This window comes from Sceloporus undulatus, chromosome 2 (assembly GCF_019175285.1).
Source record: "Sceloporus undulatus isolate JIND9_A2432 ecotype Alabama chromosome 2, SceUnd_v1.1, whole genome shotgun sequence".
Taxonomy (NCBI): Eukaryota; Metazoa; Chordata; class Lepidosauria; order Squamata; family Phrynosomatidae; genus Sceloporus; species Sceloporus undulatus.
The window spans coordinates 300,775,537-300,790,047 of record NC_056523.1 but is presented as its reverse complement, the minus strand read 5'-3'; the positions used below and the strand labels follow the sequence as shown (position 1 = coordinate 300,790,047).

Here is a 14,511-nt window from a genome sequence, read left to right as displayed (position 1 = left end):
GAGCTGTACTTTATTCTTCCCTGTCTTGACTATATTAATGTTTCAAGATAATTTTGTCTTCTGAAACTTGCTATGAATTGATACTGCCTTGGATGGGTGATGCTCATGTTTGATGAGTTGCATTGATTTGATGTTTAGTAAACTTCAGATTTGTTTGCAATGGCACTCCTCCTCTTAGTTGTGTGGCTTGTTAATCTCCCATTTGTGTGAGTCACAGAGACCACAAAGGACAGGTTGCATGCCTGTAACTGTGGCTCTTCGAATGGTCATCTGTGAACTCACACAACCCCACCCACCCTCCCCTCTTTGTGCCCTTCTTGTCCTATGGATTGCTGAATCAGCTTCCAAGGAATTGGTCGTTTTGGCGGTAAGGCCCCTGTGTAGGGGTGTGGGAGGTGGATGGGGCTATGGTTAAAATACTTAAGTAATGTTCGGTAAAGTTCCAAAAAATGCACTGCATAGGTGCAGGATAACATTTGTGTGAGCTCACAGGTGACCACTTGATGGACCAGTTACAAGCATGTAGTCTGTTCTAAAATTACCAGAAGTTAGCAGGTTTGCTAAACTACATCCTTGTAGTTTAGCAAACTACTGGTGGCGCAGTGGTTAAATGCCTGTACTGCAGCCATTCACTCGAAACCACAAGGTTGCGAGTTCAAGACCAGCAAAAGGGCCCAAGCTCGACTCAGGCTTGCATCCTTCCGAGGTCGCTAAAATGAGTACCCAGACTGTTGGGGGCAAATTAGCTTACTTGCTAATTAGCTTACTTGCTGTCCACCGCTATGATCTTTGGAATAGCGGTATATAAATAAAACAAATTATTATTATTATTATTGTCTTACTGATTGTATTTCATATGTAACATGCAAATTGTTTTCTTTAGACATTTGAAGAAGCTAATCTGTGCCAAACATTAGTCAAGAACATTGCTAGAGCTGGATATTTTAAACTTACTCCAGTGCAGAAATACAGTATCCCTATTGTGCTGGCAGGACGTGATTTAATGGCATGTGCTCAGACAGGATCTGGGAAGACAGTAAGTATAAAATACAAAATTCCTCTATAGAATTTAAGTTGATATTTAGAATTTTGAGCTCTTAGACCACCAGTGAGTCTGCAAGGGTGACGGTGAGTCTGCCAACCCTACTGAAATAGGTGCAACTTCCAGTATTTCTCAAGGAAGCAATTCATTTAATTTAATTGTTTGGACAGATTTTTTTTCTACTTTATATTTATCAGTAACCTATAACGTACTAGCAAATACAGTATATACACTATGGAAAAATGATTCAGGACAGTTAGTTGGTGAATTCAGGTATGATATAGCTAAGTGGTTTAAGATAGATCTCTTGATAGATTTGTATCTGTACTATCTTGAGATGAATGAGCACACACACTTGACCATTTCTCTGACAGTTTTTTTTTGCAGGGTATTGTCCCTCTCTATTGATAAAGGTCTTCATTGCTACCTTAATTTGCTTCACCTTGAAGATTCAGGCTAAAGTTATCCATGTTTGCTTCCTATAAACTGGATGTCAAACCAAAGATACTTTTTATTTTTACGTGTGCTTCATAATTTTCTAAAAATTTTTGTAAGACAAGATTGCTGAATACATCCTGTTTTTTAAAAAGTAGAAATGTTTATATTTTAGAGCCGAGAAATTCCTTAATTCAGTTCTAATTTTAATTTGTCCTTTAGGCAGCTTTTCTTCTACCAATTTTGGCTCATATGATGCGTGATGGCGTTACTGCTAGTCAATTCAAAGAGCAACAAGAACCAGAATGTATAATTGTAGCTCCAACTAGAGAACTGATAAACCAGATCTTTCTGGAATCAAGAAAATTTTCCTATGGGTAAGGGTTAAGCTAATATTCAGTACAATGTTACTCCTAAAAAAAAAACATTGAGCAGTAACTGTGTTGATCATGCAGCAAAATACAATGAAATCTAAATCCATGAGCAGCGATACCGTTGTTGGGCCAACTGAATAATTGTTAGCCGCTCTGAGAGCCTTTAGCTCTGAAGGGCGGGGGATATAAATACCACAAATAAATAAATAAAATAAACTCCAAAGCATAAAATATATTATACAAGCTTTCAAAGCTTCTTTGCAGAGATGTTAAAAATCATACAGGAGAAAAATGGTGATGAAGTTATACTCCCAGGCCTGCATTCTGTATGAGAAGTCAGTATTGAGGTATTTCAGTGCAAGCAGGGGACATTCCCCCTATTGGCCATGTGAGGAGCAGGGACAAAGATCAGTAAATAGCTTCCCACAGGACAGACAGCTGGATCTCAAGAGAAGTTACTTTTCTGTGGCTAATCGAGTTGAAATTTTATTACCTGTCTTTTATTGCTCTTTGTCCCTATTCATCCCAGGGCGAGTAAGGGGAGTAGCCTCTGCCTGCATTGAAACTGCTCAGTATTATTTTAACTGACAACATCTCAGATATAATGTAGGTGTGTGAGTCTTAACATGGTCACCTTTTTTCTCCTGCATGACTTCATTTGCTTGATGAAGAATCCAATGAAGCATTGAATGCTTGCATAATGTATTTTATGTTTTGAAGTTGGCCCAATATAGGTATCATTGCTTGTGAATTTTGTATTTTGTTGTTTTTTACGTTATAAAACAGTGCTGTTAATATGAATCCATTAAATAGCTGAATTTAGTTACAGTGGTATGCTTTTTTTTAAAATTAAGAGTCTTAGTTTGAATGGATATTGGCTAGACTGGTAGCAAGCTACTACATTAATTTGAAATTGAATTCCTTGGGTAAGTCAAGCGATTGTTTTTTTAAAAAAACATTAAAAAAAGGTTGGAACTAAACATTTGCTCAACAAATATATCATGATGACAACAGGAATTCCTTTATGATTCCTGGAAAATATGGAAAATAATATTAGAGGCTTAACTTTACAGTTCCTTGCTGGTTCGGAGAACAAAATCTGATAAAGCCATGAACTCTGGGAAATTCAAAATAGTTATGCAGTAGTAAATATTAAAAACTGATATTTCAGAACACATATGTGAGGCTGACCTCTGAAGGGGAGGCCAACACTAGCATAATCATGTAAGAGACCACTTAAGAACAGATTGCTTATCTGTAATAAATCTGTAATTATGTGTACCGTATTTTCCGGCACATAAGACGACTTTTACTCCTGTCTTATGTGCCAGATTCTGACCGCAGAGACAGGCGAATGGTGTAGCCACCTCTCTGTCTCTGGGGTCCTTGCTGGTTCCTCTCCCAGCAGGCACTCGCGCCGACTTGAGGTGGCCTCTCTGTAGGCCTGAGGTGGGTACTGCGGCTGGGCTCTCTCTCTCCGCCATTGTTGCTGCAAAAGGCGTGGAGAAGCGGCTCCAGAGCCTATCGGGCCGAGGTAAAGAGCCAGCACCTTATTCCTCGCTACCTCCACCTCCACTCAGGATACACTGCTCCTCCAGAAGCTTCAGATGTCCGCCACGGAAGTCGCTGGAGGAGCGGAGTATCCCAGGTAGCAGCAGCGGCAGCCTTCTGAAGCCGCTGGAGGAATGGAGTATCCTGAGTGGCAGCAGTGGTGGCGAGGAATAAGGGGCTGGCTCTTTATCTCAGCCAACCAGCTCTGGAGCCTCAGGCCTCCAGAGAGGCCCCCTCAAGCCAGCGCGAGACCCCCTTATAGGAGGCCAGGGACACTGCCAGTGTGTGACTTGGGGTTTGTCTTATACCCCCAGTTGCCTTATACGCCGGAAAATATGGTAATCACACAGATGGATTTTGTGCTTGCATAGAAACCTCATTTGGATTGTTCTAGAGCTGAGTAGCTTTGTGAGAGTGCTGCTCTCTCCCTCCCTATCTAGCATGATGTCCTAGCCTGCCACCCTAGCACACCGTTAGTTTTGTAGTTCACTATGAAATATATAGGGACTTGAAACAGAGGAAAGTACAGTGAGTTATGTGAGGGGATAGATGACCACTCAGAGAACCCCAGTTACATGTAAGTAACTTGTTCTTCTTCATGGTCTCCATGCCTCACACAAATGTGTGACTGTGAAGCTTACCATAGGATGATGGATCAGATCACTTGAGAGAATAGAAGAGAGGACAGTGCGTCTAAATCAGGCATCCATTCTGGCTTTGCAGTCTAATTTGTAATGTTGAATGAAAGTGGGCGGCTGTGACCATGTTGTAGCTTTACCTAGGTCAGGTAGAGGAACACCATAAAGTAAAACTGTAGAGGAAGCCATTACCCTTGTACAATGGGCCTTAAGACCTACTGGTATGGGTTGTTTGGCCAGCTTGTAACTAAGGCATGTAGTTTCTGCTTTACATATTTGGATACTCCTTGACACAACACTTGCTTCTTTCTTCAGTCCACCATAGCAGATGGACAATCCTTTTGAGAGTCAGAAAGTAGCTGTCTGCTGTATGTAGAAAACCAGCACTTGATGGACAGCTGGTCACTGAAGTGTCTGTTCCAAGGGAGATGATGTCTGAGGGTAGGAGGTAGGAAAGACAATGTCCTGATTTATATCGAAGTGTGAAACTACATTACAGATGAAGACAATTCCTGGACAAAGCATGATCTCATCCTGGTGAAGAGAAAGGGCTCATCAGACCAAAAAAAATGTGCGTTCACTTGTCCATCTTAAGGAAGTGATGGCCAGCAGGAAAACCACTTTCTTAGTCTGGATGCACTCATCTACAGATGCAAAAGACTCAAAAGGCCTGTGCATGAGTTTCAAGAGGACCAAAGGTAGTAACCATGGTAGAGTTGGAGGAGCCACTGGAGGGTACAGATGAACTTGTGGGCTAGACAAGGCAACTGTTACATGGATTTGTAATTGGTTGACCAACCAAACGCAAAGGGTGCTCAATGGCTCCTTTTCATCCTGGAGAGAAGTGACCAGTGGGGTCCCACAAGGCTCTGTCCTCGGGCCAGTTCTATTCAACATCTTTATCAATGACTTGGAGGACAAAATTGGGGGAATACTTATCAAATTTGCAGATGACACCAAAATAGGAGGAGTAGCTAATACTCCAGAGGACAGGATCAAGATTCAAAATGACCTGAACAGACTAGAAAACTGGGCCAAAGCTAACAAAATGAAATTCAACATGGAGAAATGTAAGGTACTGCACTTAGGGCGGAAAAATGAAAAGCACAGATATAGGATGGGGGACACCTGGCTGAATGAAACTACGTGTGAAAGGGATCTAGGAGTCCAAGTAGACCACAAGTTGAACATGAGTCAACAGTGTGATGTGGCAGCTAACAAGGCCAATGTGATTTTAGGCTGCATCAATAGAAGTATAGTGTCTAGATCCAGGGAAGTAATAGTGCCACTCTATTCTGCTTTGGTCAGGCCCCACCTTGAATACTGTGTCCAGTTCTGGGCACCACAATTAAAAAAGGACATTAAGAAACTGGAGCCATGTGTCCAAAGGAGAGCGACTAAAATGGTGAAAGGTCTGGAAACCATGGCCTATGAGGAATGACTGAAGGAGCTGGGGATGCTTAGCCTGGAGAAAAGAAGGTTAAGAGGTGATGCGATAGCTCTGTTTAAATATTTGAAGGGATGTCATATTGAGGGAGCCAGCTTGTTTTCTGCTGCTCCAGAGACTAGGACCCGGAGCAATGGATGCAAGCTGCAGGAAGAGAGATTCCATCTCAACATTAGGAGGAACTTCCTGACAGTAAGGGCTGTTCGACAGTGGAACACACTTCCTCAGAGTGTAGTGGAGTCTCCCTCCTTGGAGATCTTCAAATGGAGGCTGGATGGCCATCTGTCGGGGATGCTTTGATTGTGATTTCCTGCATGGCAGGGGGTTGGACTGGATGGCCCTTGTGGTCTCTTCCAATTCTATGATTCTATGATTCTAACTAGATCTCTAAGAAGCTACTTAACTACTCTGGTTTGAAAAAGCATAGCATAAAATGGTGATGGTGGTTGATAAGCCACAATCATAGCCAAATACACTTTCAAGGAGGAAAAAACTAGTCCTTGCTGACTAAGGTGCAACAAGCAGTGCAGGACCATGGACACTGCCTCTGGAGTTGCAGATTCAAACCTAAACGTGAAAGCAGAACAATTTCCATTTGTGTTGACCTTCTGGGCAAATCCTTCCTTAAAACAGACAGAATCAATGTGAGGAGGAAGTTATGTAAGTATTCTCCAGGCTGTGAATTGCAACATTTTGACATTTGAGTGGAGAACTTGCCAGTTTGGGTGGTCTAGTATCTGTAGAAGAGACATATGATAGGCATAAAAGTGAAGCAACTCATAATTGTTTTGGCTAATATAGTGTAACCAGAATTGCATTTGGTCTGTCTCTGTCTATTTTTCACTATGACCTTCACCAGTAGAGGAAAGGGCAAAAACAGGTATGGTAAGGTGCCTGACCATACATGGCAAAATACCTCTCCCAAAAACTTCTCCCCCTTCCTGTTCTGGAGTATAAATTAACACACTCCTTGATGACAACATTAGCAAATAGATCTGCGATGTCCCCCATCAGGTGGTGATAAAGCAATTAACTTTCTCGGTAGGGGATCATTTGTGCTAGAGAGCATGAGTATGACTGAGAGAGAGAGTGCCAGCACATTTCTCAGTACCCTCTAGATGTACAGTGACAGGATGAAATTGTCTCCTGATGCATGGTTAGATTGAGTAATAGCTTCACATATGTACTTCCCTCAAGCAGATACAGTGGTACCCCGGGATACGAATGCGCCGCCTTATGAAATTTCCGGGTTACGAAAAAAAATTTGGTGCTTTTCGGCGCTATTTCACACGAAATCGCGGCTTTTCCCCATTAGCGCCTATGGGTTTTTCGGCTTGCGAAGATTTTCGGGTTACGAAAGCGGCGGCGGAACGAATTAATTTCGTAACCCGGGGTACCACTGTAGTTATAATGTTTGATGTAACTTGCACCACTCTCTTAGCTTTTGTGTGAGTGCACAGAAGGCCTTGACAACTGCCAGTAGCATTAAAGTGTTGATATGTAGCCCTACTTTATGATGTACCCAATGTATTTGTACAGTGACATCGCCACAGTGTGATCAGCAAAGCATCTGTAGTCAGCAAGCACAACAGATCTGGGAGATGAAAGAACATGCTGCAAAGGAGCTTGGATGGTTGGGAGGCATTGTTAACTTCATGCACTAAGGATCTCAAAGAGGGTCAAAATGTTTGAAGAAATCAATGCTGAAGAGTTTTTTGAAGAGTTTTTTGGGGTTTTTTGGGCTATGTGGCCATGTTCTAGAAGAGTTTTCTTCCTGATGTTTCACCAGCATCTGTGGTTGGCACCTTCAGAGAATACTTGCCTGGAAAAGAGTTGGATACACACACACACACACTCTCTCTGTGTCACCCTGGGAAAGGAGGAGTGATTTGCATGTATATTGTTTTGTTGCTAATTACGGGCCTCAGGGTTGGAAGATATGCAAAGGAGGTTTAATGTCTGCTTGCTGACATGCTGAAGAGATTGGAACTGCAGGCATGCCATGTGATTACTTACAAGGCTCAACAGTCTCTCTTGTATGAGCAGGGTGCACAGTGATGGTGAGAGAGTACTGCTCAGACATTGTCTTTGATTGCCTCTGCCCTGTTGAGCAGAAGATAAGTCCATCATGTGCAGGAGCCTCGTGTCACCCATGTGAAGTAAATCATCCTCATTGGCTCTAAAACAGACTTTTTGGGGTTGGCATTGTGGCTTAAATCCTGAAAGTAGAGAGAGAGTCAGATGAATTACCAGTAATTATTTTGCCCTAACAAGGATTCTACTTGATAGACTGAGGGAGACACCAGTACTTCTGTAGGTACAGAAGGTGCCATAGATGGAGTAGCAGTAGTTGATGCCGTATATGTCTGAGGTGTAACCAGCAATGAAACTGAAGCTGTTACCAATCAGTGGAGTATTTTCATTTCTTCCGTCCAGGATCCCCTGTCTCCCTGGAGAAACTGGTCTCTTATGGCCACATTTAGATTGAGCAGATATTCCAGGCTTCACTCCCAGAATTGAGGTTAAATCCCTGGTTACCATGTAGATTCTGGGGTGAGTAAAGGCAATGATGTTGAGTTGGCAGTATCGTAGAAATGGCTGATAACAGTCAGTATTGAAGCAGCCATCAGTACTGATGTTGATTTTGACTTGCATGTGGTAATTTTGGCAGAAGCTTGAGAAGAGAATCTGGTGGGAAGCAGCCTGGTGGGCAACTTGAAGGGATTTCTCCCAACAGTGGAGCTTTAAGCAACAAGCCCAATTTTTCATGGCTTGTGCTGTAAAACCTACAAATGGAGGGCTTCTCCATGATGTCCCCTTTTTCCAAACAAAATACCGTATTTTCCGTCGTACAAGACTACTTTTTAGCCCTGGAAAATCTTCCCCAAAGTCGGGGGTCGTCTTGTACTCCGGAAAGCCCCTGGGTCCTAAAGAGAGCCCTCGGCAGGGAAGGCTTCTCTCAAAGGCAAAGGAGCATCCTCCTCCGTTCTCTCCTCTTTTGCTTTTCCCCTGCCTTCCCTCCCTCCCTCCCTCCCTTTCTTTTTCCCCTTCCTTCCTTCCTTCCCTCTCTCCCTCCCTCCTTCCTTCCTTCCCTTTTTCTTCCTTTTCTTCTCTTCCTTCCTTCCTTGCTCTCTCCTTTCCCTTCCTGTCCTCGGAAGGCAGAAGGTCTCTCTACCTTCCCTCCAGCCTGAGAGCAAGGCTGGCTACAGAGCAACCAATCCTTTGGAGTCACACACTCACAGTTTTCAGCCAATCAGAGAGAGGGCTGGAGAGTGGTCGCCATCCCACCCTCAGAAAAGGGTCTCTCTCTCTCTCTCTCTCTCTCTCTCAGCCCCTGAGTCCCTCTGAGAGCCAGGCTACAGAGCAACCAATCCTGTTTGGATGGAGTCATACTAACAGCCAATCAGAGGGAGGACAGTGGTTGCCCCCCCGCCCTCACAAACTACAATACCCAGGATTCCCTGGTTTTTCAAGGGAATTGCCTCCATGCATCCATATCACAGCCCCAGAGATAGAGTCTACAGTATATTATTATTATTATTATTATTATTATTATTATTATTATTATTATTATCATTTATTTATTTATATCAGTGTTGCCAGTTTAAGTCCACTTCTGCAGATGCATTTGGATTTAATGATAACAGTAATGGTGATGATGAGGATAGAGAGATAGGTCTTGTAGCACATTTGAGACTCACTGAAAGAAAAGTTGGCAGCTTTCCTAGACTTAAGCGTACTTCCTCAGATGCATGGGAATTGTAGTTCATTGTGGCACCAGAGCTCTTTCTCACAAAACTACAATTCCCAGGGTTCCCTAGCATTGAGCCAGGCCAGCTAAAGCGGCCTCAAACTGGAGTATTTCTGCAGTATGGATTGGACCTTCAGCATTTTTAATAACCAAGGTCCAAAACACACTGCAGAAATAATCCAGTTTGTGACCACTTCAACTCTCCTGGCTTAGTGCTAGGGAATCCTGGGAATTGTAGTTTGTTGTGGCACCAGAGGTCTTTCTGACAGAGAAGGCTCAATGTCTCAAAAAACTACACTTCCCAGGGTTCCCTAGCACTGAGCCAGGGCAGCTAAAGTGGTCTTGAACTGGATTATTTCTGCAGTGTGTCTTGGATCCAATTTAGGCTGCATCTTCATTCCAGAGACAATCCAGTTTCATACCATTTTAACTGCCATGGCCCAGTGCTATGAAATCCTGAGAATTGTAGTTTGTTGTCACACCTAAGTTTGCTGAGATGTCTCAGAAAACTAGAATTCCCAGGATTCCCTAGCACTGAGCCAGGGCAGTTAAAGGGGTGTCAAACTGGATTATTTCTGCAGTGCAGTTGCAGCCTAACACATTTCTATTTGGCACAAAGCTTCCTGGGCTTTGATTCCAATAGGAGCCACTTGAACTGCCACGGCTCCATCCATACAGAATCCCTGGGATTTGTAGTTTGGAGCAGCGTCCCGCATTCTTTGGGCAGAGAAGGCAAAAGACCTTATAAAACTACAAATCCTAGGATTCCAATAGGATGGAGCAGCAGTTCTTAAAGTGGTGTCAAACTGCATTAATTCTAAAGTGTAGATGCACCAAGAGGAAGGGCGGGAGGAGTTGTCGGGGCGGGTGAAATAATGTTGTGTATGCTGTTATTTCAAACATGGAACACACTCCTTCCTCAGAGTGCAATGGAGTCTGCCTCCTCTTCCCTTCCTTTTCTTCTTTCTCCTTCTCCTTTTTTCTCCTCCCCCCTCTTTCTTCTCTGTTGCTGCTGCTGCTGCTGCTGTTGTTGTTGTGTGCCTTCAGCTCCTTTCTGACTTATCAAGGAAGAGAGGGGTGGTCTTATACGGTGAATATATCCCAAATACTCTATTTTAAGTTGTAAATTTGGGGGTCGTCTTATACGCCCAGTCGTCTTATATGCCGGAATATACGGTATATCTGGAAGCACAGTTAATTTCATGCACTAAGGATCTCAAAGAGGGTCGAAATGTTTGAGAAAGCAACGCTGAAGAGGCTGGAACAGTGTCTGTCATAAAGTGAAATGTTCTGGTCTCAAGGGATACAAATTTTAGAGAGGGAGGTAAACCCACAGGAATGAGAGAGGGGAAGGGAATAAGGAGATGTCTGAAATAAAGATAAGAATCACACACACACACTCTCACTCGGCTCTTCGTATCTGCAAGGGTTTCCATTCTGGACCACCATCCTGCAAATGCGAAAAATCGGCATGACCTCAAGTCCCATTGATTTTAATGGTGATGGGCAACATGTACAGCCACATGCTGCCATTTGGGAGGATGGGGTGGGGGCATCCCTGGATGTTCCTATCTGTGGATGACAAGCCTGTAGTTGGGGCTGATCAGCTATATAGCAGTAAAAGAAAGAATAAGAAATCAGAATAAGAATTTAATGAATTAAAGGAGGAAGGATAAAAAAATAAGGGATAACTACTTAGCCAAAGAGCAGAGCAACCGAATGGAAGTCAGTCTGCCAGTGGCCATAGAGAAACTGAGGGCATGGTAGCTTGAGGGGGCTTAGGAAATGCACAGTAGTTCGAGAGGGTAGGATTCCTGTCAAGTTATTCAGCTCTTGAACATTCTGAATGGGGGCTAAAATGAAACCCATTTGGGTGAAGCACAGAGACCAAGAAGGAATGTATAATATCTTATGTTAGAAAGACAGAATGACCTAATATCTATAGAGATGTAAATCCAGGTGTGGGAAAATGTAGCCCCCCACCCCATTTTTTCAGCATCCGTGTCCCTGATGCTCTGGCCCTGAAACCCTGGAAAATTATTTTTAAAAATAGGGAGGGGGGGAATGCCTCCAAACCCAAAATCGCCATTCCTGGAGTGGTACTTTTCCATATAATTGTTTCAAACCTGACAAGGAAGTGAAAATTGACCAAAACTCACCAAAGCAAAAACTGGAAATAAACTTCTAAACCACATTTTCAGATGAAAATTGACCCCCATTGATACCAAAATTGGTGGAAATGTTAATATTCCCACTAAGAGGCTCATATGAACTGATGGTTTTAGAGTCATTTTTACTGTTAGGGAGCTATAACTAACTGAAGGTACAGAAAAAATAAAAATTGTCATTCTGATCTGTCATTTCATACTTAATGTATTCTACAACAAAGGATTGATTGCCATCATTGTTGTGAGAAATGAGTTGCTCTTATTTGTGGGTTTGCGCACCACAGAATCAGGCTATATTAGATCCCAAAAACATACCATGGAGAAGAAAAAAAACTTGTGAAGTATAACCACAATGGAAACTTGATGTTGATGCTTAATGGTAGCTATCCATAGACTTTTACAAATTGGTATTAACAGGGGAGTGATTTTGGAGAGAAATAGGATCTGGATTATTATTATTATTATTATTATTATTATTATTTGCATTCCGCTTTTTCACAAAAGGAATCAAAGTGGATTGCAACAGTATAAATAAAACATCAAACAATTAAAAATTACAATTTTAAACCCCAAAATCCCAGCCCTCCCTCCAGTGATAAAATCAGTGATCAACCTATAAAAAAAGATTAAACATAAAAAAATTAAAACTATCCAATAGGAATACATTAAAATTTCGGGCAGATTAGCGCAAGAAACAGCAATTAATGTTGGGGACTATACCATTCTTGTGAAGTGGTAATATGATATTTCAGTCAGTTTTTGTAACTGTTTAGCTGTTATGATAACCTCAGAATTAAAATACTATTAGCTTATTGTGATGGACTAGAGTGGTCTGACCTGTTGTCCTGAGCTCCACATAATAGCACATATGTGCCACTATGATGGAATTTCCTTTCTCTCTTCTCTCCCTTGCAGCATTCTGTGCTGTCTGACAATTGGTGCAGTATTGTTTATATGTTCTGGGGAGGAGGGAATGTCCTTCTTATTTCCCTTGACAAAAGCACCTCTTAGGGTGCTGATGAATGTCATATTAAAGTACTTTTTCTAACTCCAGGAGGAATAATATGTGACCACATAATTTTGAATGTAGTCCATCAAACATCACTGCTTTTCAACCTCATGTTTTAAGTAGGTGTGCTTAGTACTTGAATTTAGTTCAAGCTCCAATAAAATGTACAATGTACAATGTGGGGATACTGTTATTACTCTTCTTTGGGTTTGATTTTGGGCAACTAAATAGAGTATGACATGTTGCAAATAAGTAGTGCCATTTCACTTAAACATTTTGTTAAAAGTAACACAGATTTAGTCCTAGTACTATTTTGCGATATGAGTGCAGTTGCATCCATGCAGTTAGGTTTATATGTGTTAATATTGATGCATTTACTGTTTATAATTAAATGAGAAATGTAACATGGATTTTTTTGTTGAATAGAACATGTATAAGGCCAGTTGTCATTTATGGAGGTATACAAATGGGTCATACAATTCATCAGATAATGCAAGGGTGTAATATATTGTGTGCTACCCCAGGAAGGCTGTTGGATATCATAAACAGAGGAAAGGTAGGATCCATGTGTGAATATTTTCTTACTTTTTAAGGCTCTTCTAATTCTTAAATACTTAGCACTGTTTCAATAAAGGGGGTTAGATATATAGATGCAAAATAAGATCTTTCATGAAAACTAATGATCAGTAGGATGAGTTCATCCAGCTTTACCAAAAATGATGTTCTGTATTATTAGGCAAGGGAGAAATTAGGACTTTTCTTTCTTCTGTCATTGGGCCCAGAAGAATGGGAGAGTGAATTCATGGCCAGCATAGCAGGCTACTCCATTTTCTTTAGCTAAGGAAGATATGAGTTGCCCTTGATGAGTTTACACCAGTAATCCAGTTAACCAAGTGTTGTCTATTATGGCAGTGGTGCTCCCAAGCTCGCCATTGAATTTCATGTCTTGGGCATTCCCATGTATGTGATTTGTCATTAAACTATCAGAAATTAAACTGCACTACTCTAGTATGATACATTTGAGGCAGGAAGGGGGGGAAAAAGGCATCTGAATTGTTGTGGAGAGAAGAAACTTGGGGTAAGTACACCCTGAACACTTTGAGACTATGTTAAATGCAGAAAAAAAACTTATGGCCAAAGTTATATTTCTCTTCTAACTAGTAGCACCAGTTTAGCTGCAGAAAATATACTTTCACTAAGTGTAAAGAGGCTCAGTTCCTTTTCAATGGTGACAGGTTGGTACTTTGAAAACCTACTGTTGTAGTTAGGTCATAATCAAGTCATAGAAGTGTATTTATTAACTGTTAGTGATTTATGTTTTGGTCTGGAGTTAATGTGAAACTTAATATCCAGTAGATGGAAACACAGAAATGTCATAGATTATCTTTATTAAGTGCTATACTGCTTTGTGTTTGTACAGCTGTTACATAACAATCCATGTGTGCCTTTATTTGTGGACTAAATTTTGTTCACTAAAATTTCTTTAGATTGGGCTGAGCAAGTTAAAATATTTGGTGTTAGATGAAGCAGACCGTATGCTGGACATGGGATTTGGTCCTGAAATGAAGAAATTGATTTCAAGCCCAGGCATGCCTTCAAAGGATCAACGTCAAACACTTATGTTTAGTGCTACCTTTCCTGAAGAAATCCAGAGGTATGTATTCACAATTGATTTTAAAAATACAAATCATTAATCTAGACTTTTGTATTATCTAACCAGAGAAAGAATATTCCTAAAGAAGTCAGTTTTTCAAACTGGTAAGGCCTAAATACCCTGAAGACACCATATCTTGTTTGATTTGGAAGCTAAGCAGGATTGGTCCTGATTAGTACTTGGATGGGAGACTACCAAGGAATACCATGTGTTGAAGAAAGGCAATGGCATATAACCTCTGACTATTCATTTCCTAAGAAAACCCTATGAAATTAATGAGGTTGCCATAAGTACAGGTGATTTGAAGGCACACACACTCACATTCTCTGGTGTGGGAGGGTATCCAAAATTATAGGCATCATCTTGACATGTAAGGCAAGAATCATATGACAAGGATGTTTATATTTAAAATCTGGTCCTCTAGCTCTGTATTACTTACCTG

The 14,511-nt window shown here is 41.5% G+C and overlaps 1 protein-coding gene across 4 annotated transcripts in view; it reads left to right on the top strand.

Moving 5' to 3' along the window:
• The window catches only part of DDX4 (DEAD-box helicase 4), a 63,757-nt gene that overhangs the window by 34,224 nt on the left and 15,022 nt on the right, over positions 1-14,511 (top strand). For all 4 annotated transcript variants that reach the window (XM_042454857.1, XM_042454859.1, XM_042454858.1 and 1 more), the window contains 4 exons: positions 884-1,036; positions 1,700-1,854; positions 12,842-12,971; positions 13,903-14,069. In XM_042454857.1, the coding sequence (XP_042310791.1) occupies positions 884-1,036; positions 1,700-1,854; positions 12,842-12,971; positions 13,903-14,069 (605 nt within the window). The remainder of the gene's footprint in view (positions 1-883; positions 1,037-1,699; positions 1,855-12,841; positions 12,972-13,902; positions 14,070-14,511) is intronic.